Source organism: Eleginops maclovinus, chromosome 3 (assembly GCF_036324505.1).
Source record: "Eleginops maclovinus isolate JMC-PN-2008 ecotype Puerto Natales chromosome 3, JC_Emac_rtc_rv5, whole genome shotgun sequence".
In the NCBI taxonomy this organism is placed as follows: domain Eukaryota; kingdom Metazoa; phylum Chordata; class Actinopteri; order Perciformes; family Eleginopidae; genus Eleginops; species Eleginops maclovinus.
Genome location: NC_086351.1, coordinates 7,686,576 through 7,708,269, shown reverse-complemented (window position 1 = coordinate 7,708,269; position 21,694 = coordinate 7,686,576). Strand labels below are relative to the sequence as shown.

At 40.9% G+C, this 21,694-nt stretch overlaps 1 protein-coding gene across 1 annotated transcript; it reads right to left on the bottom strand.

Moving 5' to 3' along the window:
* Positions 1 to 183: 183 nt before the first annotated feature.
* mex3a (mex-3 RNA binding family member A) lies at positions 184 to 12,271 on the bottom strand. The gene is made up of 2 exons (XM_063879678.1): positions 11,843 to 12,271; positions 184 to 8,807 (listed from the first exon to the last, which is right to left on the bottom strand). Exons 1-2 carry the CDS (start codon positions 12,261 to 12,263, stop codon positions 7,660 to 7,662), a joined length of 1,569 nt encoding a protein of 522 aa, XP_063735748.1. The 5' UTR covers positions 12,264 to 12,271; the 3' UTR covers positions 184 to 7,659.
* Positions 12,272 to 21,694: the final 9,423 nt, after the last annotated feature.

The following is a 21,694-nucleotide window of genomic DNA, read 5'->3' as shown; positions in this document are numbered from 1 at the left end:
TGCTTGAAGGCAGACTTAATGTATCTTTTATATAATAATGAATGTCCATGGTAAATTAATAGAATGTTGCTTTAAAATTATAGTTTCTCCGACCATCAGCAGGCAAATATCAATAATAACCATCATGAAAAGAACAATTTAGACAATAAAATGCCCTCTTTAAACAAAGAAATACAAACGATGTTCATTGGAGATCATTTCATTTTTGTTTTATTAGAAACATTTACAATACATCTTGAATCTTGGAAAAATAACAAAGAACCAGAACTAACATGGCGCAGATACAATAATAATAATAAAAATGTTTCCAAAAAATGTAATTCACAAAAAAACATGTGCTATAACAAATAAACCTGCAATATCACATGCCGTGTAAAGGCATGGCATACTGTAACAGAGTTCAAAGACTTCTTTTTTTTTTCCACCCATCAAAGTTGACGGCCACTGAGGGCCACATTATCAAACCCTCTTTCACTGTTCACAGAGAAACCAGAAACTAACGCCAGCTGATGCTGGCCCAAAAACTAATGCACTACGACCACTATTAGACCGGTATGAAACACCTCTACTGTGCTGGAAAATTTGGAAACGCTACCAAAGACAAACTGTCAGACTGTATCGGCCTCTTTGGAAAAAGTTGCAAGTTTCACCAGCAAGTGCCACTTCAGTCCCCATCCTTTACATGCAGCAGAAAATGTGCCATTGTAGTGTTTTTGTCAAGTCTTTTTAGGTGTATCTACACAAACTGGGAACTTCAAGTTAATTCAGATGAGGTGCGGACATTCTTTCATCACTCACAGGTAACTGAGAGTACAAAATCCAACTTCGATGTGGGGACTGAAATAGTTTCTTTGCCTGGTTTCAAACTCATGTCAACTTTCCAGTTTCCAAAGAGACTCCAACTATGAAAATCTACAGAGGAGAAACAGCCCAAGTGCACTGATGTTAAGAGATAACCCAGGACTTGCACCATTTCTCCTTTCTAAGTGACCATACAACATACATGCAAGCTAGTACGGTAATGAACATGTTATCTGTGTGTTTGTGTGCATCTAGATATGTAGATCTACTACACAGTGCGCTGTTGTTCTCTCATGGATGTCTTTGTCACATTTCACCTAATTAACACATTAGGGAAAGTCTCTCATAAAGGCTCTGTCCCCATCGATCACAGAACTGAGTAGTAGATGTAGAAAATGTATGAATGAAAATGTGTACAAATTGTGTCGCCCGTTGGCAGAGGGTCACATCTGCCTCATTCATTCCAAGCATTGCAGTCGTAACATGTTTCAAACATTTGATAAGTAAAAGCGAGGTTAGATTACAGAGGAAATGAGTTATGCGTTTCAGTCAGTAACATGGGGTTAGTCGAAGGGGAAAAGGGGTAACAGCAAGCAGCACTGCACAAAGAATGCTGATGCAGGAAAAATATATAATTGAGGCACAAAATTGATGCTCTGTGACTAAAATATCTCCAAATTCTAAAAAATATTATATTATTTTCTGTAATTATTCCATTGTTAATGCACTGATGTTAAGAGTAGTGCACGTCTGAAGTTAAAATTTCAGCCATGGGAAACTCTCGTTCCAGTCACTTCATTTAGCAGGAAGTATGTGGAAAAGGCGAGCCTCCATAACTTTCATAAATAAAACTTCTAAACTTCTTTTCTCATTTTACTCGTTATTAGAAACTGACCTCCCTGTGTTTAGAAATATATTAACTTCTCGTCATTCTTAATTAAAAAACAAAATGTCTTGAGGTTACTCATAAATATGTTTCTCATTTTTTTTACTTTTCATAAATAACATCCAGATACTGACTTCTTTTCCTCTGCTTTCTACGAAATAATAACCCATGTTAGCAAAATAGATTTGAGAAACTGTAATATGTTTTTTTTTTATTCATTTTGAGTTACTTTCTATAAATGTATGTGGAAGAACTCAAATATAGTCTACGTTGTCGCAAATTCTTTCCAAAAAACAAACAAAAACTTAAAGCTCACTAGGAAATTTATAAAACGATAAGCATAAGGAGTGCATTGAGTTGAGTGGTCTTTTTTTTTTTTTTTGTTACATTCAAATGCATTACTTGCTCAATGTGTGATTTTGACAGGTTGGTACAATTGCTTAAGTGCATCCATTGAAAATAAGGATTTCCTATCACTCCTTAAAAGGGATTCTACATAAATGCATAAAGACCTTTTCATATCAAGAGAAGAAAAACATCAACATTTTCTACCATTACTATAATAGTAAGCTTAATACAATATCGTAAATAATACTAACAAGAACTTAACAAATCAAATGTCACTGAGTCACCCACCCCTTTGTTGCTCGACTGAATTAAAAAAGTATTTCATACTGGGTGAGTTAGACAAATGAAACTTACACCATATTCTTAAGAATCATACTTAAACTTTATGTATCAATTAGTTAAACTACATGGTAAATATATGATTTTAAACCGATGTTTACTTTAAGGTCTTAAAGCTGTTTATACACTTCAGGTATCAGGCTGATGAATTATTTATGTGATCTTAACTTTTTTCTGCTAAATCTTACCTATTTTGCTATATTTTGCTAACATGCAGTTAAACTCAAGGATACAGTTAAACGGCTCTCAAACAATATTAAATAAACCTGCGGTGTTGTTTTGATCTCACTGTCGCCTTACGGTTTACTCTAAGGGTCTTAAAAATGAGGAATCCAGCCTGAATTTTCAATGGCTTGTAATTGTCAAAACAAATCCTTTTTAGTTTACTTTTTTAAAATATTAAATGTCCCTTTTTATCTGAAATTCATCAGATCAGGCAAGTTTTTCAGAAAGATTAAGACATTCCCATGACTGTTATTCTCCCACTAACCTAACCATGACAATAGAAAACTACTCACTGGACTTTAAGAGCCAGGATGTGCTTTAAGCTGATATCTTTGGGGAGAAGTAAGTCTGTTACGGGCGCCTCTGTAGTATTAAACTAATCTTACAGCACTGAAACATGATATGCCTTCATTTCACTGATATCGATTTAGTTGGCCTCTAAGACTTGTGGGTAAACAGAGTTGTTCTAGCTATGAGATTATTTCTTAATAACCCTGATTTGATAAAGTTTTTGAAGCTAAAATAAGTTAACTCAACTAATAACTTGTCCTCTCCTTGTGTTTTGTTCTTTGGCTATGTCTGACCTTTTTATAAAAAAAAAGAAAATACAAATGAAAGGTGCAAAACTAGTATAAAATAGAGCCATAAAAAAGAAACTCCTATGTAAACAGAAATAATTGTAAGATTGCTATAAGTAACACGTCTGCCCCTGTATGTGACATTAGATAATGAGGGTAAAAAATAAAAGCTCTTCACATGGACATCATGATATCATGTTGTCTTACCCTCTCCTCACGGCTGCATTATTTGACCAAAACCTTCAAGACACCAGTCTGTCATACGCAAAGTCACCAGCTCCTGCTTTTTAACAAACAGGACAGACCTTGGTGCTTATGCTCTGGTCTTGTTGTTTGTTTACACTTCAAAGATCACTTTTACAGCACAGTGAGATTTCCTCTAAGTCACAGCAAATTTCAGTTTCATCGTCTCAGAAGGAGCAATCCTTAAGTTTGTCTCGCCTGCCCTTTGTTTTAATTGATTTGAAAAAGACTTAAGACCCTGATAAACACAAAAAAAAGATTACTTTTACTGAAACTTTTAGTAATTAATTAGATCTCTGTTTCTACACTGGCATTTATCCATAACGAATTGTAAGCAGATATTATACAGAAACGTTATTTCCCTAATAATCAAGGTCAATTTCTGGATAGAATATTATTTAAAGGACTGAGTAAGCAGACTCCTCCACTTTATAGTCCTATTATTGCTTTCATCCTAATATACATAGAAGCGGATTTATTCATCAGGGGTTATTACACATACTTTTTATTCCAGTTTTTATTTGAGATTTGATTTATACATCAGCGGCTTTATAAAGGATATTCATTATTACAGTTTATAGGAGTGTCTGGTTAATTTCCATCTATATATTTGGATGAAATACTAAGTTGATCAGTTTAAATAATATTTCTTAAATGTATGGATCTATCTAATATACTATTATAGTCAAAAAGGATGATGGGACGCATATATAAAAGATTTACTCTCCCTAAAATCAGAGACATTTTGAAATTCTTTATGCTGAAACAATGACAATGACACCCTCAGCTTGAAAAAATAATCCAAACCTCACTTTTAGCAGGCCTTTGTCTGGATGTTCATAACTGGTACACACAATGTATTTACATAGATGCTCAGAGTGCTTTCCCATAAAATACAATACTTATTAACTTATACAGCGTCTAAACAGGGAGAATCTCCAATAAGCCCTCTCTTCACTAAACCAGTGCAAAACTCAACCAAGTCATCAGCATTGACTAAATGGATGAGAGGTCTCCCAAATAACCACTATTACTACTGTAGTATTAAGAATAACAAGAACCACCATAATACAAAAAATGATAGGGAATCCTTATGTGCATGTCTTTCAAATCCTATGAAATGTATTTCACCATCAGTGGTCGGTTTGGTATTATTCAATGTTTTTGTGATAAGGTGCTTTACTCTATATTTTAAGTAAAGTGTTAAAGAGCCTAATTTCCTGAATCCTTCTAATCCCCACCCAAGCAGTTTGATTCACATTCTTTTCTCTAAAAATAAGTACTTTAAAAGTTGTTTTAGGGGAAGATACTATCAAAGTCCAAAGTTGCTACCTTGTATGCCAAAGCAATGGCAATCTTTTAATAAAAAATATTAAGGCAGAAATCAAAATAACAAAAATACAAAAGTTCAAAGAACAGTGTCATACTGCCTTGAATTTCACGATGAAAGCTTAGGCCAAACCACTGTGCAATTTCTCCATCCATAAAAATCATAACTATTATTTCTACATCTGATAGATTTCAGAGTACTTTCAGCAAGTACGGTGCTTTCCCTGCAGGCCACACGTAATGCGAGGGGTCTGCTTTATATGTTTGTTTTTCCCCAAAAAAGGAGAGGCCTTTGTGTGGAAGACACAATCTGTAATTGTCAATAATTTTGAGACAGAAGCCGAGTTGAATTGTTCTCCTGTACAACGCAAGAGATGCTCCCTGGAATCACCACGAGGGACAAACACTGAAAACTCGCAGCAGGACTTCAATGGTCAATAAAATTGGAAGATCTGCACAGTTAACATTTTTTAAGAGCATACTTCTCTCTTTCCTCAGCCAAAATGAATCCCCCCCTATCATTCAACAGCTTTAATCCCTACCCCCCCTCTGCTCTTCTCTAGCCCTCTGAAATCCCCAGGCTGGGGCTAAGGCAGACGCAGAGGGTGTGTAATTTGATTCAGCATGAGTGCTGGTTAAATGGGGCGTTTCCTCTGCTTTCCTGTCAATTACAATTGTCTGATTTTATTCTCGAAAGCTCAGAGCGAAGGGGGGTGCTGCCATAGGCTGAAGCCCGGGTGTCCAAAGTGAAGGAGCAGCTGCAGGATGTCCCATACAGTAGCACGCTGACACGATCTGCACTGCGCTGTCACACAACAGGTCCCAATCCAAATTTCAGGGCGGTGCTTTTAAAGAGTGAAGGGGGCGTTAATGCTGCACCCATTGGGGAAATCATTATATATGTTCATTTTCATAATTTGGAAAGAGTAAACTAACACTGAAAACAGGTAACTGGGGTATCCCCTGATAATTGTAGATAATTTATTTCTACCCTAAGCCTCCATTCATTTCACAGGCGCTGCCAAATTCAGCTAGTGTCTTTCAAATTTTGTGTGTGTGTGTTTAGGGACAAAAGAGGCCCCCTACTCCCCAGTAGGGATAGCTCAGAGCAGCAGAAAAGGAGAGGAAAGAGGGGAGGAAGGGGCAAGAGGGAGTGGAAGGAGGGGGTCCCAATCGCCCAGCTGCATCCAGACCATCCTGCCCCCTCTGTGCTTGTAACAGTGGGGCGGGGCGGTAAAGGGCTCACTGCGGGACCCTGTCTTACCACTCATACAGCTCCAGAGTCCCCACACGGTCCGCACCTGGACCAATCCATTTGCCTAATTATGAATGAGTAGATCCAGGCCGTGTCCGAGCACTCTGCAGCCCACGCTGCTACCGAACGCAGACAATACGCCCCGCTCAGAAAGGCCTTCGAAAGCAAACGATCAAACTGTAAGCACGGGGAGACATAAAAGCCACTCCCAAAGAAAGGAGAGAAAGAAAGGGGGCTAGGCGAGACCTCCAACTCGGGGTCACAGCTACAGTGTGCCGTGAAACACCTGCTCCTGTACAGCTTTGCTAATTACAGGGGGGGGAGACAGCTGGACCCTCAGAGCTCGCACACAATGCTGTTATTATTGCGGACGTGGAGTGAGGATTACTGATTTGGGACTCTGTATTTTACAGTGTCAACTATTTTAATCTGCTGCTGATTTAGGAAGCGTTTTGCAGTTCGACTCGGCTTCTGTCCACACACTAATTTTCCTCTTTATTTACGGTGCACACCTCAGAGAAATGCTTGTTGACTGGGGCTCTTGCTGTGTCCTATATTGCTCAGCGACTGTGGCCAAATGACCACACGAGACAATAAAGCGCGGTTAAGGTGGCTTTGAAACACGTCCATTGGGGAGATAGATATGGAGTACTAGCCAACTGGATAAATTCCAAGGCTTTCGGCCTCACAAATTAAATCAGTGCTTAAAGCCAACTGAGGAACCACATGCTTTTCAAGTGCCACGAGGAGCAAGCATTACTGAATCTTTACAACAACCTGCAGTGACCAAAGTGTAATCAATGGCTACTGAAAAGAAAATGTTGCTGATACTTCATACAACTTTCATCTATCTCTGTGAATGATGGTGCTAGTAAAATGTTGCTTATTACCATAAATAAATGACGTAATGTCCTATGTCCATTTCACATCAATCTGGTTTCTAAGACTTTAAGGTACAAGTATGAAATAAGAGGGCCGTCTTTTGTTTTCTTGTAGAGATTACATGGCTTTGACTTGGACCAATCTATTAACGTTTTCATTTTGTTAAATTAATATCATTTTGGACCAATTATATCAAACCACAATCACAGTAAAAAGTAAAAGGCTGAATCTACCTTCACATCAGCTCCTGGAATTTCAAGGTATGATTGAAATCCTATTTTAGACCAAGATGATTGTAAGGTGCAATGAAAATTCAGTTTTTTTCTCCTTCTAATAACAACATTGACTTTCTGGGTCAGTCAGGTGCAGATTGGGTACCTCAACAATCATCTTCTTCCTTCCATATAAACCCACTTCATGGTAAAATAAAAAATTTGAATAATAAAATGTTCACATTACTGTCTACCTCTGCCTACACTGAGATTCATGAATGAAAAACAGCAGCAGTCAAAAAACTGAAAATGCAAGGTACTATACTTCTCTTATAAACAAAACTTTTATAAAATATATATGCATATATATATATAAAAGAAAAACTTAAAAATATTTCTTATACTTTTTAGTAAAGCAAGCAGTGCCTTCTAAAATATCTGCTTGATTGTTTGTAAATTTTCTGAAAAACAAAAATGTGTATCATAATAATAATCATAATAACAGTAAATAATTATTGAACAAACACTGACAAAACCAATGATAAAAACTGATGTGGTTCCTTAAGAGAATATTCGGATGGCCTGTGTGACCTGGGTGTGGCACACTGGGCACTCCGGGTGGTTGAGCTCACAGATTCGGATGGCACACTCCATGCAGAAGAGGTTATGGCCACAGGGCACCAAGGCAGCCGTCACTTTGCTTTCAAAGCAGGTCATGCAGTCCCGCACAATGGCCGGTGGCGAGTCCGGCACTGGCAGACGGCCTGGGAAACCCTCGCCAGCTGAGGTGGGCTCACTGTGGGCCCGGCGGGCCTGGGCATGAGGTGAGCCGGACACGGGCACAATGCTGGTGACTGAGTTGTTGTTGTTTCCACCTCCGCAAGACTCGGATAAGCCAGGGGAGAGTCTGGTCAGGGGGAGCGGGAGGCCTCCGAAGCTCTTGGAGCGCTGCTGGGCGTAGAAGGCCACCTGTTTGGGGTAGTCAGGGTCGCCCCAGCTCTGGGTACTCTCTGAACCAAAATAAGAGCAGGGCTTTTCTCCGGAGCTGGAGAAGTTGCTCTTATTGTAGATTCCCACTCCGTCACCTCCTCCTCCTACCCCTCCAACCATGGCCTCCGAGAAGTTCTGGCGGTAGCTGCTGGCGAGAGGCTTGCGCTGGCCCCCCTGCAGCCCCCACACCTGCTGTAGCCGGCTCTCCAGACCGCTGCTGCTGCCTGACGGGCTGCTCCCACCATTCGGCCCCAGACAGTCATTCTCATTATTGTGGTCATGCAGGCCTCCTGTTCGGAAGGCAATGTGTGCTTCAATCTCCTCGCGGGCCCGCTCGGCGTTGCTTGGCGACCCTGTGATTTCAAAGACAGGGTCGCGGTCCCGACTGGGAGTGACGATGTAAGTGCAGGTTTGCTGCTGGATGCGCTTGATGGTGGAGCCTTTAGGCCCCACTACCAGCCCCACGACGCGGTATGGCACTCTCACCTGAATGGTGGTCTGACCTGGCAAAGGTGTGGGCGGGGAGCCGCTAAAGGACACTCCAAGCTTGTTGCGGGAAGCCCGGAGCATGGAGAAGTGCTCTGCAGCAGAGATGATTTCACGGCGGGCCAGGGCAACATCCTCCTTCCGGCCAGTGATTAAGAACACCGGCTCCTCTCCTCTAACGGGGGTTTTGATGTAGGTGTTGGTCTTGGCCCGCAGGGCTTTGATCTTGCAACCTGCAGAGTCAACAACATACATTTTAAAATAGGTAAATATGATACATCAGTTAGATAGCTTGTCTAACAAATCAAGTTAACACTTTGCTATCAACCTTGGCTAACAGATATTTTTTAAATGTTGATTTATTCACCAATTATGACCAGTTTACCTTAATATGTTGCAGCTTTTTTCTGGCAAAGGATACACCGAGTAATTACCATGATTTATGAGGTTTCCAGCACTTAAGCATTAATGCACTTATTTATTAGCTCTGAATAAAGACACACATCTTTCGAAGAGATATTTGGGTGGTGCAGAAGTATTTCCCAGAATCGACATAGTTGTTTTGATACACATGCAATCACTTCCTGACCTCTCCTTGAACCTTTTGACAATACAGTCATCCCACATATGCTTTGTTTTAGGGCCATTTATGGCTCAATGTCTATTTAGTGCTTTTAAGGGAGAGTCTCTATGTGAGAGAAAGCAGGTTAATGGTATTTCATGCGAATTAACTGACACTGTAATGGGACAAAAGAGGATGCAGTAAATCTGTATTTATTTAAGGAAACATGGTGAGTCTCTGTTTGTATTACAATCCATGAAGGCTGCATCCAGCATCACTCCGGTTCAGTTTTCATTCAGAAATTTAGCCAGCTCCCTCATTAATACTTCCACATTTATTGACCACTTCTTGTCTCTGCCGAGTCTTAAAGAGACCGATGCATCTCTTTGGACAAACAAGATCCATTAGACATCTATTCAGTGAACAAATCTGAGCTCATCTTACCAGACTCCAGGTGCTTCATATTTCACAGCACATCATTGCATTTCCTATCTGAAAATCACAGCAGCAGGTAACAAAAGGTTCAAAGAGACCTTAAGTTGAAGATGAATGTCGCTCTAATGCTACCTAATAGCTCCACTTTTTCTAGGAACACTCACTTCTCAGGGAGCAGAGGTACGGACAGAGGGATGGTGATGCTCTGAAGGTTTAGTATTGCTCATACCCAAAATCCGAAAATGCCCTTTGTGTCCATTGCCTGGTATTAGGCTAATAGACCTTATCCTGCCAGGGATCAAAGAGGGACTGCTAAATTCCTTTTCCTCAAACGACATTGCACCTTTTAATTAGTCCAAATTAATGTCTCAATTTAATAATTATGGACAACCAAAAAAGGCAACGATTAACTCAACAATACTAGAAATTTAGGTCACTAGAGTCAACATTTATTTTGCAACTGTTGAACTGTGAATGTGATTCAAAATGAAGCCCTTGATTTGAGGAGCACCAGAAAAATGCATCCTGGGGAATCACTGCCTTTGACTTTGACAGGAGAAAACAATCATAGCAAACCCTTTCTTCATGGCAAGATGCTACATTTGCCAGATTTACTAGTCATGCTGTGATGTATGGAGCCGAAGACAAGGGGGTGTGTACGCAGCACCAACTAACGAAGGGCCTGAATCAAAAGCAGCTCATCTCAAATCCTCCAAAATCAGCACTTCTTCCCGGTCAAGTCAAAGGAGTCTTCTCGCTGCACTTGTCCTCACTGGACCCACCCTTCGGCTGTCTTCAGTTACCCCATTAAAATTACAATCTTACACTTCAGAGTAAAAACAAGAGCCGCAATGAGGGACAAGGGGCACTTAACAGCACAAACTAAATCCACATTACAACCGAAGAAGCAAGAAAGGGGAGTAAAAATAAGCAATCTGGACTCATCTGAGCCCTCTGTGACATTATTCGAGACCTGTTTGTTTTCGTTGCAAGATAAATCAGGATTTGCTAAAGGTACCTTACCCACCCTTTGTACTTCTCTCAGTCCAACCCCCTATTTCTCCCTTTCCTGACAGACAACCATGTGGTATTGAGAGTGTGCAGTGAAGTGGGGCTCATGAGGAGCCCCTTGTGTTGAGCTCCAAGGCGTGACTCCCATTCAGCTTTTAGATGCTATACTGCCCTTCCGTCCCAATCGTTGTTGTTTTCTGCCCCTCTCACCCATGGGTTCATCGCAACAATGGGTGCAGCCACACAAACATCACCACCTAACTCCAATTCCAACTTAGGTTCAAGCTTTTTAGCAGCACCCTTGTGCAAAAATATGGAACTTGGGCTCAGTGAAAATCTGTTCAAACATCTGTTTTGGGGTTTTTTCCAAAGACTCACAATTCCTAGAGCAACTTATCGCTGAGTCACCCTTTAAGGCCATCCCGTGTGCCGAGCAGCAACACAGTCTTAATGCGCCCCTCCCCTCAACCCTCGACTTTCACACCTTTGTTTGACAGCTGCTGTCATTCAACTTCAGGTCTTTGTTCAATAAAAAACCTCCACTTGTAAGAAAAACGACCAAAAACCTATAACGTGATTGAACCTTACAACTCCCCTCAATTGAGAATAACAACAACAAAAAACAAGTGGAGCACGCTTGCTCTATTGTCCAATTGTGTCACTGGGGCAGTGCGCAACATAAACAACGAGCTGAATACATTTCTGATAGAGGCCACACATATTCCACCAATCAGACTAAATGTGTAATATTTGGTTATTTTCCGAGCCATTAACTCAAAGTAAAAGACATTCCTCTCCTCGCCAGCAGCACGTTGCCCTTTTGAACAGTCTGGCGCGTCTCAGACGACAAAGGAAGTGCTCTCCGTGCTCCAGTGTGTGTCTGTGCGCTGACATTGATGGCGTGGATGTAGAATAATTCGCCCAGGAGGGGACGGGGCTCTCTCCTACCTCTGTGCAAAAATCACTCAAAAGCAATAAATAAACACATAGCAGCGACCGACTTGTTCTAATGAGTGTAATGATGAGTACACGAGAACTTGCTAGCAGGAAAAAGTGGGAGGCTGATGTCTCGGGGGAGTACAAAAAAACACGCGAGCACACACACACACACCACTCCCTTTTCTTTGTCAAATAACACCAGGTAACAGTTAGTGAACAAAAAACAAAGCACACAGGAAACCACGGCGGGGATAATGCAGCACTGTTAGAGGGATAAAAGCACAAGTTTGGAGGGAAATAATTTGCAAGCCAGCGGTTTACCTTGTCTCCCCACTATTTCGGCCACATGTTCAGAGCTGGGCACTGGGACGCATTCTGTTATGTTGCAGCCTCGTCCTTTCGTCTCACTTGAGGAGCTCTCGTACAGGGCGCACAACTTGCTCTTCCCTTGCAGGATCGCCGTGTCCCCGCCACCTCCGACGTTGTTGGTGTGGTTGTGGTGGTTGTTGTTATTGTTACTCCGGTCCTGTACTCCTGTTGTTGGGGCTCCGCTGCCGTCCTCGCCTTCCCCGAGCCCCAGCAGAGACAACTGGCCCAGCGCGACCCTGAGGGCACGGGAGTCGTCTTCCTCCTCGTCGGGCGGCACCAGGAGACCTTCGCCTCCGAAGCCGGAGCCAGCCAGATCCCCGGCATAGCCCCCATTTTTCTCCATGATCCCTGCTAGAACCAGCAGGCTAGGCATGGCTAACAAAAGAGTGTGTGAGACAAAGACAGGGGAAAGAGACTGGAGAAACAGCACCCGTGCCGCCTCCTCCTCGCCCCCTCCTCCTTCCAATTCCCCCCTTTGCGCTAGTCCCTCCCATAGACCAGCCCCCTCTCTCTCTATCCGCCAGACTTTCAGTACAGTAGTCTCTCTCCGAGCTCCAGGCAAACGGGACACAAGGCCGTCTGCACGATAGATGGGGCGGGCGAAGTGTTGCTCCACCCAGTCTGGTTTACACAGCTCCCCTCCTCGCCGAGACAAAACGAGCCGCCCTCCCGTTGTACCATTCCGTCTCAAGTTCCCCAGCTCATGGCATCCCAAACCGAGCAGCCCTCACGTCTCCTATAGAAAAGAAGAAAACACTTCACCGTTTACAGCCCGCGCCATTGCAGACTCGTTCATAGCCCTAGCGGCAGTGTAGCCTGAAAACCACATGTAGGTGACTTATGTAAGAATAGACATTTAGGATGTAAACAGTTGCGTATGAAAAGGTGCATGTTCGGTGCGCACATGGTCCTCTGCTGCTGCTGCTGCTGAAAAAAAGACAACTTTATCAGTAAGGGATAAAAACGTGCATCTCCTTATTTTTAAAGGGGGAGCGTGGACCATCTGACATGATTTTTTTGGGAGTAAAGGAGTTTGGTACATTTTGGGGGGGTCCGCCCACCTCTATGAAGCTGTGCTTTGCGGCAGGTCACCGCGTTGTTGTCTTCAGCGCCGTTGCGCATGAGGATGTTATGTATAGGAGTGAAATAGGGTGTCTGGGGGGGGGGGGGGGGCGACTGTATACGCGGAGGAGAGGAGAAAGGGAGTTGTCAGACAGGCGTTGCAGACCCTATGCAGCGGGGGAATATCAGAAAAGCCCTCGCACATTTCCCGTTAAAAAAAAAAACAAGGGTTTGCAGCAGCCCCGTGAACAAAGAACCGCGCCGCTCGCGTATAGACTCCCCAAGATGTCCTCGACAGAAACCACGCCTGACGGCATGGTTGTAGTACAACACAAAGACCTAAACTGCAGTAATGAAGATAGTATTATTATTGAATGAAAAAATGTATATATTAATACAAATATTACATTTAGTCACACCCTTTCCCTTTTAAGAGATGTATTAGGTTTCAAACAGGTAGCAAAGTACCAAAACTTCCCTTCATTTGAATAACATTCTGTAAATTTAGATTTATCTACAGTTAATAGTAAAAAAGAAAAGTGGGAGCATTTCTCATATGACATCATTATTTTCTGAGTGAGTTTTAAATTATAATTACACTTGGGTCACCACCCTAAATAAAGCTTTCAGGAAACATTGGACCTGGTCTATTAATTGCCACGCACTGCTGAGCAACAACTGATGTCCATGTTTTCAGCTTTCTCAAAGTGTCATTCTAACTCAAGATAAGCCTATCATCCCCATCTGTGCATATGCATGGTGGGATATATAGCAAGTATGTGTTGCATAAGGCTTCCTGAATGACAAGGCGAACTCGGGGGATGTTTCAGAAAACATTAGATGCTTTACTGCTTCTCCGTTTGTTTGTTTTAATTTCTCAACCCCTAGAAAACAGATAGGTTTACATTTATATACGTGAAACACTATGGTTGATATCTAAAATGCAGTTTGAGAAAATATCTGTTAAATCCCATGTGTTTCCCCGTGTTCCCAAGGGATGTTTTAAATTCACTCTGTAGATACTTGTGCAGTTTAACCCCATCTAATTAAAGTCAATTTATTACTCCCCTTCATGTGTGGTGTTTCCCTTGCACCTTAACTGGGTTACAACTATAATGACAAAAACAAACACATACACAGTCTACCATTTTGGAATATATGAAAGACTGAGCATGGAATGTGACTCTTTTAGAGAAATCAGCATGAATATATTAGCATTTTTTAGTGAGAACGACTTCTGCCTTTTAATAACACAGAATGGAGCAACAATATAATGATACATTTTCCAGGTTTGATTATAAAAAAAAAGTGTTGTAATAAGATGGCACCAGAAAGATAGAGCAGGTGTATTTACATTGATAATCAGAGTCTAGACTCACTCTCTGGGTGCCAATCAGGGAAGGGTTCATTCCCTAAGGGTGTGCTGCAGATGAGAACTCACAGGGAGAGTCCTGGTGTGAGTCCAGGATTAAAACCTCCACACTCCAACCAATAACAAGCATCAAATAATAATAAAAAACCAGCAGCAGGAGGATTGCGTGATGTATGAAGAGCCAGAGGGGGGGCTCAGGCGGTCTTGCCCCCAATCCCCACCCTATAGTAGAAAAGCCAGAGGATTGGGTGAGAGCATGGTTAGGACGGGACGAGCAGCCTCTCAGTGCTGCAGCCAGTATGGCAGTGTGTCCAGGAGGTCGTCTGGATTTCCATTAAAAGGGGTCTGCTGGGAGTCCAGAGCCCCAATCAATAGAAAGCATGGATCTGGGATAGTGCCCCCCCCCCCCCCCCCCTCTGCCTGGATGTGTGAGTCTGGTGTGGCCTGATGCTGTTGTACCACATAACCTTTGTGACCATGAACTAAACCGTCTGCGCGCTGTGAATGGACCGCAGCAGGTCTGCTTTTCATTCACTGTCTATAGCTGTGGGCTACAATTGTCATTTGTACACTTGTGTTTCTCAGTGCATTTGTGTGTGTGTGTGTGTAAGCTGCAGGATACATGTGAAACCCAGAGTGCTGAGGTCATGTTACTTGCACATAAAAAAACCCTCAATGATCTTGACCATCTGGTCGTCACACCAGTGCTGTTTCTCTTTTCCCCCTGTTGAAAGGCTAACTGGCATCTTTGGGGACACGCTGTGGTTTACTGTGCCGCAGAGACACACACCATCCTCTTTGTCCAGGAGCCCGTGCAAATATCCCTTTCACCTATATGGACAGTATCTGTCTCTCACGAGGACAGGCTTAATAGGCTGTAAAGACACGTTTAAGAATCCCTAAAGGACATCCCTTTGACTTCCATGGCCAGATGTCCTTTTCAATACTTTTGTGGTGCCCCGCTGTCTCTTGAATGAGGCTTCTGCGAGCACAAAGGGACATGTTGGCTAAGCACCACGTGCTGATGCCATAGTGAGTAGGCTCGCAGGGATGATGTAAGACCACATGCAAATGATACCACATCTTGTGCTTAAAAGCTGACGAGAGCCCTGAAGTTGATCAGCTGACCAGATAACACTAAATCCAGAGGCCACTTTGTGTGTGGGGTTTTCCCTCCTCTACTGTTGTTCTTCTTTTATTTGGTTGCTTATTTATGTTTGCTTTTATTGGTTGTAAGCTAGGGCAGCAGTAACAGACGTTCTTACAGACAGACTGCACATAATCATGATACAATAAAACAAAATACAAAACAAACAAACAAAGGTTAAATAAAAGAGATGAAAAATCAGATTTAGAGAGGAAGTACAACTGAAATGAAAATAACCCCTCACACGTAGAGCGTTTCTTTCTCAGGTTTCTCTTCCTGCAGGTTGACCCTCATGCAGGAACCCTGATGAAGAGGCCTTTTCATCACCAACCCTGTTCCATCTTTGCGGTACGTCAGCAAGAATCTCTACGCTAAGCTCTACTTTCAAAATCAAAATAGTGATGTTCAAAGTGTATGTTAATCTTACAGAAGTTAAACTCCGATAGGGTATACTTTTTCATTTTTACAATGCTTTACGATTTGCTCAGTGAGCAGTGTGACCCATGAGTACACTTACTCCTGTTTGTCTGTGTGAGTGAGACAGCTCAATGGGCTGCCTTATCTCCATCTTTGGCCGTATGTTAGGGCTACAAATATGTTTTCATTGTTGATTAATCCATTAGTCTTTTTCATAAGACAGTTCAACATTTGATCCTTTGAAATTGTGAAAAATGCTCATTTCCAGAGCCCAACGTTATATGGAAATTGCTTGTTTTTTCCCGATAAATGGTCCCTGGGATTTTATATTTTTAATGATATGATAAAGAAACAAATGGTATAGCTTCAGACAAGAGAAGCTAGTACCAAATTTACATAACGTTAAATTAAAATTATGAAAATCACTGTTGATACAATTTTGTGATTGTTATTTATTGTTTCTTTGGTTTAACAAGCATTTCTGTAGCATTCGTCACCTGCAGTGAAATACTGACATGCATATGAAGCACACACACACACACACACACACACACACACACACACACACACACACACACACACACACACACACACACACACACACACACACACACACACACACACACACACACACACACACACACATACACACAAACATTTACCTCACCCTCTAACAACAAACACACACTCTCTGTCTCTCTCTCACACACACACACACACACACACACACACACACACACACACACACACACACACACACACACACACACACACACACCCACCACACACACACACACACACACACACACACTGGGGTGTTGTGATTGGAAAGGCTGGTGTCAGTTGGGAATATGAGTCAGGTAGTATGACTTCATTGCTTTTTACAGGGTATTAGGTCATCTCTCTCACTGTCTCTCCCCCTCCTCCTCCCCTCTCCATCTCTGTAATCACATTGATGCTGTACAGCCAGTGACACGCCTAGTGATGAGTAAGGCTCACCTCACCTCCTGCTTCCAGTATGGTGGTGATCTCACACACGTCACTGACAGCTTTGAACTCAAGAGTCGTGCTATGTTGTGGCTTGAATCTTTACATTCATTTGTGTTATTTGCAGACAATGTGCCCGTTGATTTGGACATTGATTTTACTTTACACAATGAAATATTGCATTTTTGTATTCTACTTGGTCAGTATCACACTTTTAAATTACTGTCTTGGTCACATTTGAATTATGTAAATGCTGTCACTGAATTCAGATGGCTTGCTGGAAATAAATGCCCCCCACACCTGATTGCATACGAAGCCGCTTTAATTCACTTTTAAATTCAGTTGTGTTTATATCAGATAACATACCAAGTAGAAAAGCTTTATCTAGATCATATATCCCACATGTATTACTTCATACATTTTTAAGACGATGCCGATTTGTACCAAAGCATCAACACATTATTTGTATTGTAAGGTGGATCATGCAATAATTTCAGGTTACAGATGGCAAACTGATAGTGTCCTGAGGTGCAGTTTTAGTACCAAAGTCAAGACCATCGCAGCACATTCTCTTGGCTTGTTTTCTCGGAGATCTTCATACCTCCAAGTGACGTACAGTCCTGCTCCATCATTTATGAACATTATGAATGTAAACAAGCCATTTACAGCTCAGTAACAAGGGCCATGTAAAATTCATGTTCAGCTCTTACATAATGATAAGCACATCAGAAAAGAGCTCTGTGAATGATCTCCAGGAGCATACTTCAGTTTTTTTTTATTTGTTTGTGTTTACAATGAGTTTAGGATCATAGGGAATTAAACTGACTGCCCTATTCAACTTGGCCATCTGTACAGCTCGATAGTGGCAGCCATGCTGGTATAGCTGCCTTGAGGAATAGTTGTATGGTGCTTTCCTGGAAGGCCAGTTTAATTAGATAATCAATTTAAGGGAAACCCAGCTCAGGTCACTATATCAATCATTGCCAAAGTAGTGACCATGTGGATTGATAACAGGTATCTGAATTGTGATGTAAAATTTCATGAGTTTTCTGTATAATTCAGATACTCCAAGGTCCATGTACATACTCCAAAAGAAATGTACTCATTATGCAGAAGGGCCCATTTCAGAGTTAAATAAATATATATTCGCCTATACTACTAGATTTTAATTAGCGATGCATTAATGTGTTCATTACTTTTGAATTAATTAATACATTGCTGTGTTGCTCATCCTATAGTTAACGAGTAACAAAAGCTGTTACAGAAATGTAGTGGAGTAAAAATGACAGTATTTACATTGGGAATGTAGTGTAGTAAAGTATGACAATGCATAAAAAGGTAATACCAAAGTTAAAGAAAAAAACATTCATATAGCTATATGTTTTTGTGAGTTTATTTTCATTTTCTTTCATATTTTTTATTTATTTATTCAATTTTTCGTGCTCTGATAAACCTGTCCAGTTGAGCGTGAGTAATGGCCGCCAGGTGGCGCCGGCAGGCTGCATTGTAATTAGCTGAAGATTGGCAGTCTAATCAGGTGTGTTGATTTGCAGGTGGTTGCTGACTGCTGGCTGCCTGCTCGGCTCACAGGAGTTCAGCCTGACCGATTTGTTCAAAGAAAAACCAGCCCAGAGGATGATATCATGATTAACTCGGCTGTCGACATTTTGAAAGGTCAATATAAACGTCGGAAAAGACGGGACGTGTTTTAAACAACCGCAGAAAAGCGTTTCCAAAAAGAGACGGTAAGAGTCTTGAGTTAATATATGTCGCAGTGTAAATATCTCCAGAAGTAGTTTATATGTTGTGTTTGGGGGCATTGGTTTGGAAAGGAGTCGGGCAGACAGGGTGATGAACTAACTCGTGAACTCAATGACCGATTTGGAGGCAAAGGTTTCCATTCAGTGTGTCAGCCAGTGGAGGGCGCTTAGTATCCTCTGTGTGTGTGAATGAGTGCATATGTCAATCAGACAGCAGCATGGCCGACAGGGGGCGAAAGAGAGGCAGAGCCTGAGAGAAAGCGCTGCAGCATTATTCATGAGCAGAACACCACAGGGACAGACAACCACAAGGTGGAAGAAGTATTCATATGCATTTAAGTAAAATTACACAGAGGTGGGAGGAGTACTCATATCTTGTGCGTCAGTAAAAGTACAGAGTGTAAGAATACACTGTTACAAGTAAAAACCCTGCATTGCAAATGTTACTCAAGTAAAAATACAAAAGTATTAGCATCAAACTATACTTTGAAGTACCAAAAGTAAAATGACTCATTATGCTTATTTGCCCATTTCAGAAAATTTGAAATGATATGTTTTGATTTTAATTATTGATGCATTAATACTGCATACAGACAATACATGGATTACACAGTTCACCTCTGAATTGTAGGGGTTGGAAAAGCAATTGAAATACTTAATTAAAGTGTAATGTAGTAAATGTCCTTACTTACTTTACACCACTGCTTATAAAACACTGATAATACTTTGCGTGAGTTAAAATCCTATATGTAACCCTCTGTTGAACTTTGCATGACCCTTATAGCAGAACACCTCCATATAAAGTAAGTAATTATTTTCAGCAAAATGTACATAACATTTAAAAAGTTGTTGGACTCATTGTGCAGTAGCTATAATGTTCCTTGTCAGTGTTTTAACTGTTACATATTATGTTTTTGGATTGGTATTCTGAATAATTGTGTATGTTACATTTAACGGCCGCAGGTGTCTAGTGTTGTTTAATTAAACTACTTTATGCTGTTTGGTAGTTTACCCGACAACAATGAATCATTGTCTATATTCCTGTAAGATCAATTTTGCTGCAGAATAAGCTATCTAGCAGTTTATGAAGATTAGATTTGCACAACCCTAAACTTGCATAATTCAAAAGTAATATTAAACAAATCAATCACATTATTAGTAGAATCTACTTCAAATTTAACTTTTGAAGAACCTTTGACTTGACTAATGCACACAAGGAGAACAAATTATGAAGTACAACCATATTTAATATATAGATCTTATTTTATACAGTTTGGTGGTTGAATAATTTATAAGCTTGAAAAAATAGTTTTTTAAATCTTCCTCTGAAAGTAAATCTAGCTATCGAATAAATACAGCAGTAGAAAAAGTACAGTATTTCATCTCACAAATGCAGTAAGGTAGCAGTACAGTAACATGTAATACAAATGTTTAAGTGAAGAAAAACTATATCATTGTTGTAATATTTAAAATAAGAAACACTTCTGTATGTTTATTTTGACCGAATCACTAATAGATATTTGGAAAAACATATTTGATAAAACAAAAGATGTTGATCCACTGCAACATCACACACTCTAAAGCCAAAGTAGGTGAGGATTGTTCCATACAGTTTCCTCAATTTCCTCCAGGGACAGTCACTTCCTCGTTTTGCTGATTGAACTAAACAGACACGTTTTGGATGATTTACATCTGTTTATAGACGCACCCAAGAAAGAAGGTCCCTCATTAAGATAACACAGTTGGTTCACAGCAATATTTTGTCCTCATCATCATGAACAATATGAGGAACTATACAAAATAATTTACATAAGACTAAATTATGAGTGATGATGTTGAGAATAATTTGCATTATAGGCAAAACAAAGACATAAAGCAACGTCTTTTTAATCATATAGTGCATGGTGTATGTGTGAAAATGCACAGAATATGAAGCTAATATTTAACTTTACTTTTAAAAGCAAACTTGATTTTGAAATCCAACCAACAGACTCTTGTGCACTTGACATTGATATGTAAACTGTCTCTTTTAATCAATGATTAATACGAAGGTCTTTTGAACAGCAGAGATAACAAAGTGAGAGACTGCCTTACGATCCTAGCTGCTGCTGACATACAAAGCACACTGAAGGACAGTCAGTGTGTTTCTATGTAACCAACTGTGGTCGATTGTCAAATGATAGATGAATGCTTCTGTGAACTGTTAATGGTACAAATGAGTAATCTGTCTTTAGCTGCGTTATCTGAAAACTTATCAAGATCTGAGATATCCTGTATATCGGTTCAAGAAAGGCCGCGAGAAAAGGAAATGAGGGAGGAAAGTGAAGCTGTTCCTCAGGTTTTAAACTGGAATGGGTGGACTGTTTATAGTAGCCTATTGCTATCCTATTGTTTCCTCCTGCCCCAAAATATTCTCATGCTGAAATCCTTCCTTGTCGTTGCACATTTTGTCCCAGGAGAGCAGCCAGTCAGTGGCTCATAATGGAGAAATAAAGCCTTTACATTGCACAATGGGCGCGCCTTGTTTTTTGCTGCCCTTTTGGAATGCTGCGAGGGCAGAGAGAAAAAGAAGAGTGAAACAAGTCAGGAGGGAGCTGCCTGCTAACACATTGTTCAGTACTCGTCTCGTGTATGTAGTTGCATCACAGTCTTTCATGCCTGCTCCTGTCTTCCCACTTGATGAGCGACTGGATTTGGGATTCATCCAAGTCTGGAGGCTAAAGACCTGAATGCATAGTTAATAGATCATAAAAAGAAGTGCTTTGTTTTTTAAAATTTGCCTCATCTTCTCCTTTTTTAAAGGAGCATTCAAATATAATTTCAACTTGTTTTTTGTATCTATTTCAAACCCCCTTTTGGTTGTCATGTCCTGTTTCAACCGATGAATGTAGGACAGTTGTATTAGTAGAGATCCAACTGTTAGAAATGCATAGCTGTAGATTATGTAAAATGTACAGCTGAATTGAAAAGCTGTTGAACAGAAAAAAAACCTAGATAATTTTATGCTTTTTTCCCCGTTTTATTGCAAGCTGAATATGTATGGGTTGGGGACGTCTTGT

Coding starts and splice junctions, on each gene's coding strand:
- mex3a (XM_063879678.1), bottom strand. CDS start 12,263: ATGCCTAGCCTGCTGGTTCTAGCAGGGATCATGGAGAAAAATGGGGGC. Junction 8,808..11,842: donor CGAAATAGTGGGGAGACAAG/GTAAACCGCTGG, acceptor TTGACTCTGCAG/GTTGCAAGATCAAAGCCCTG.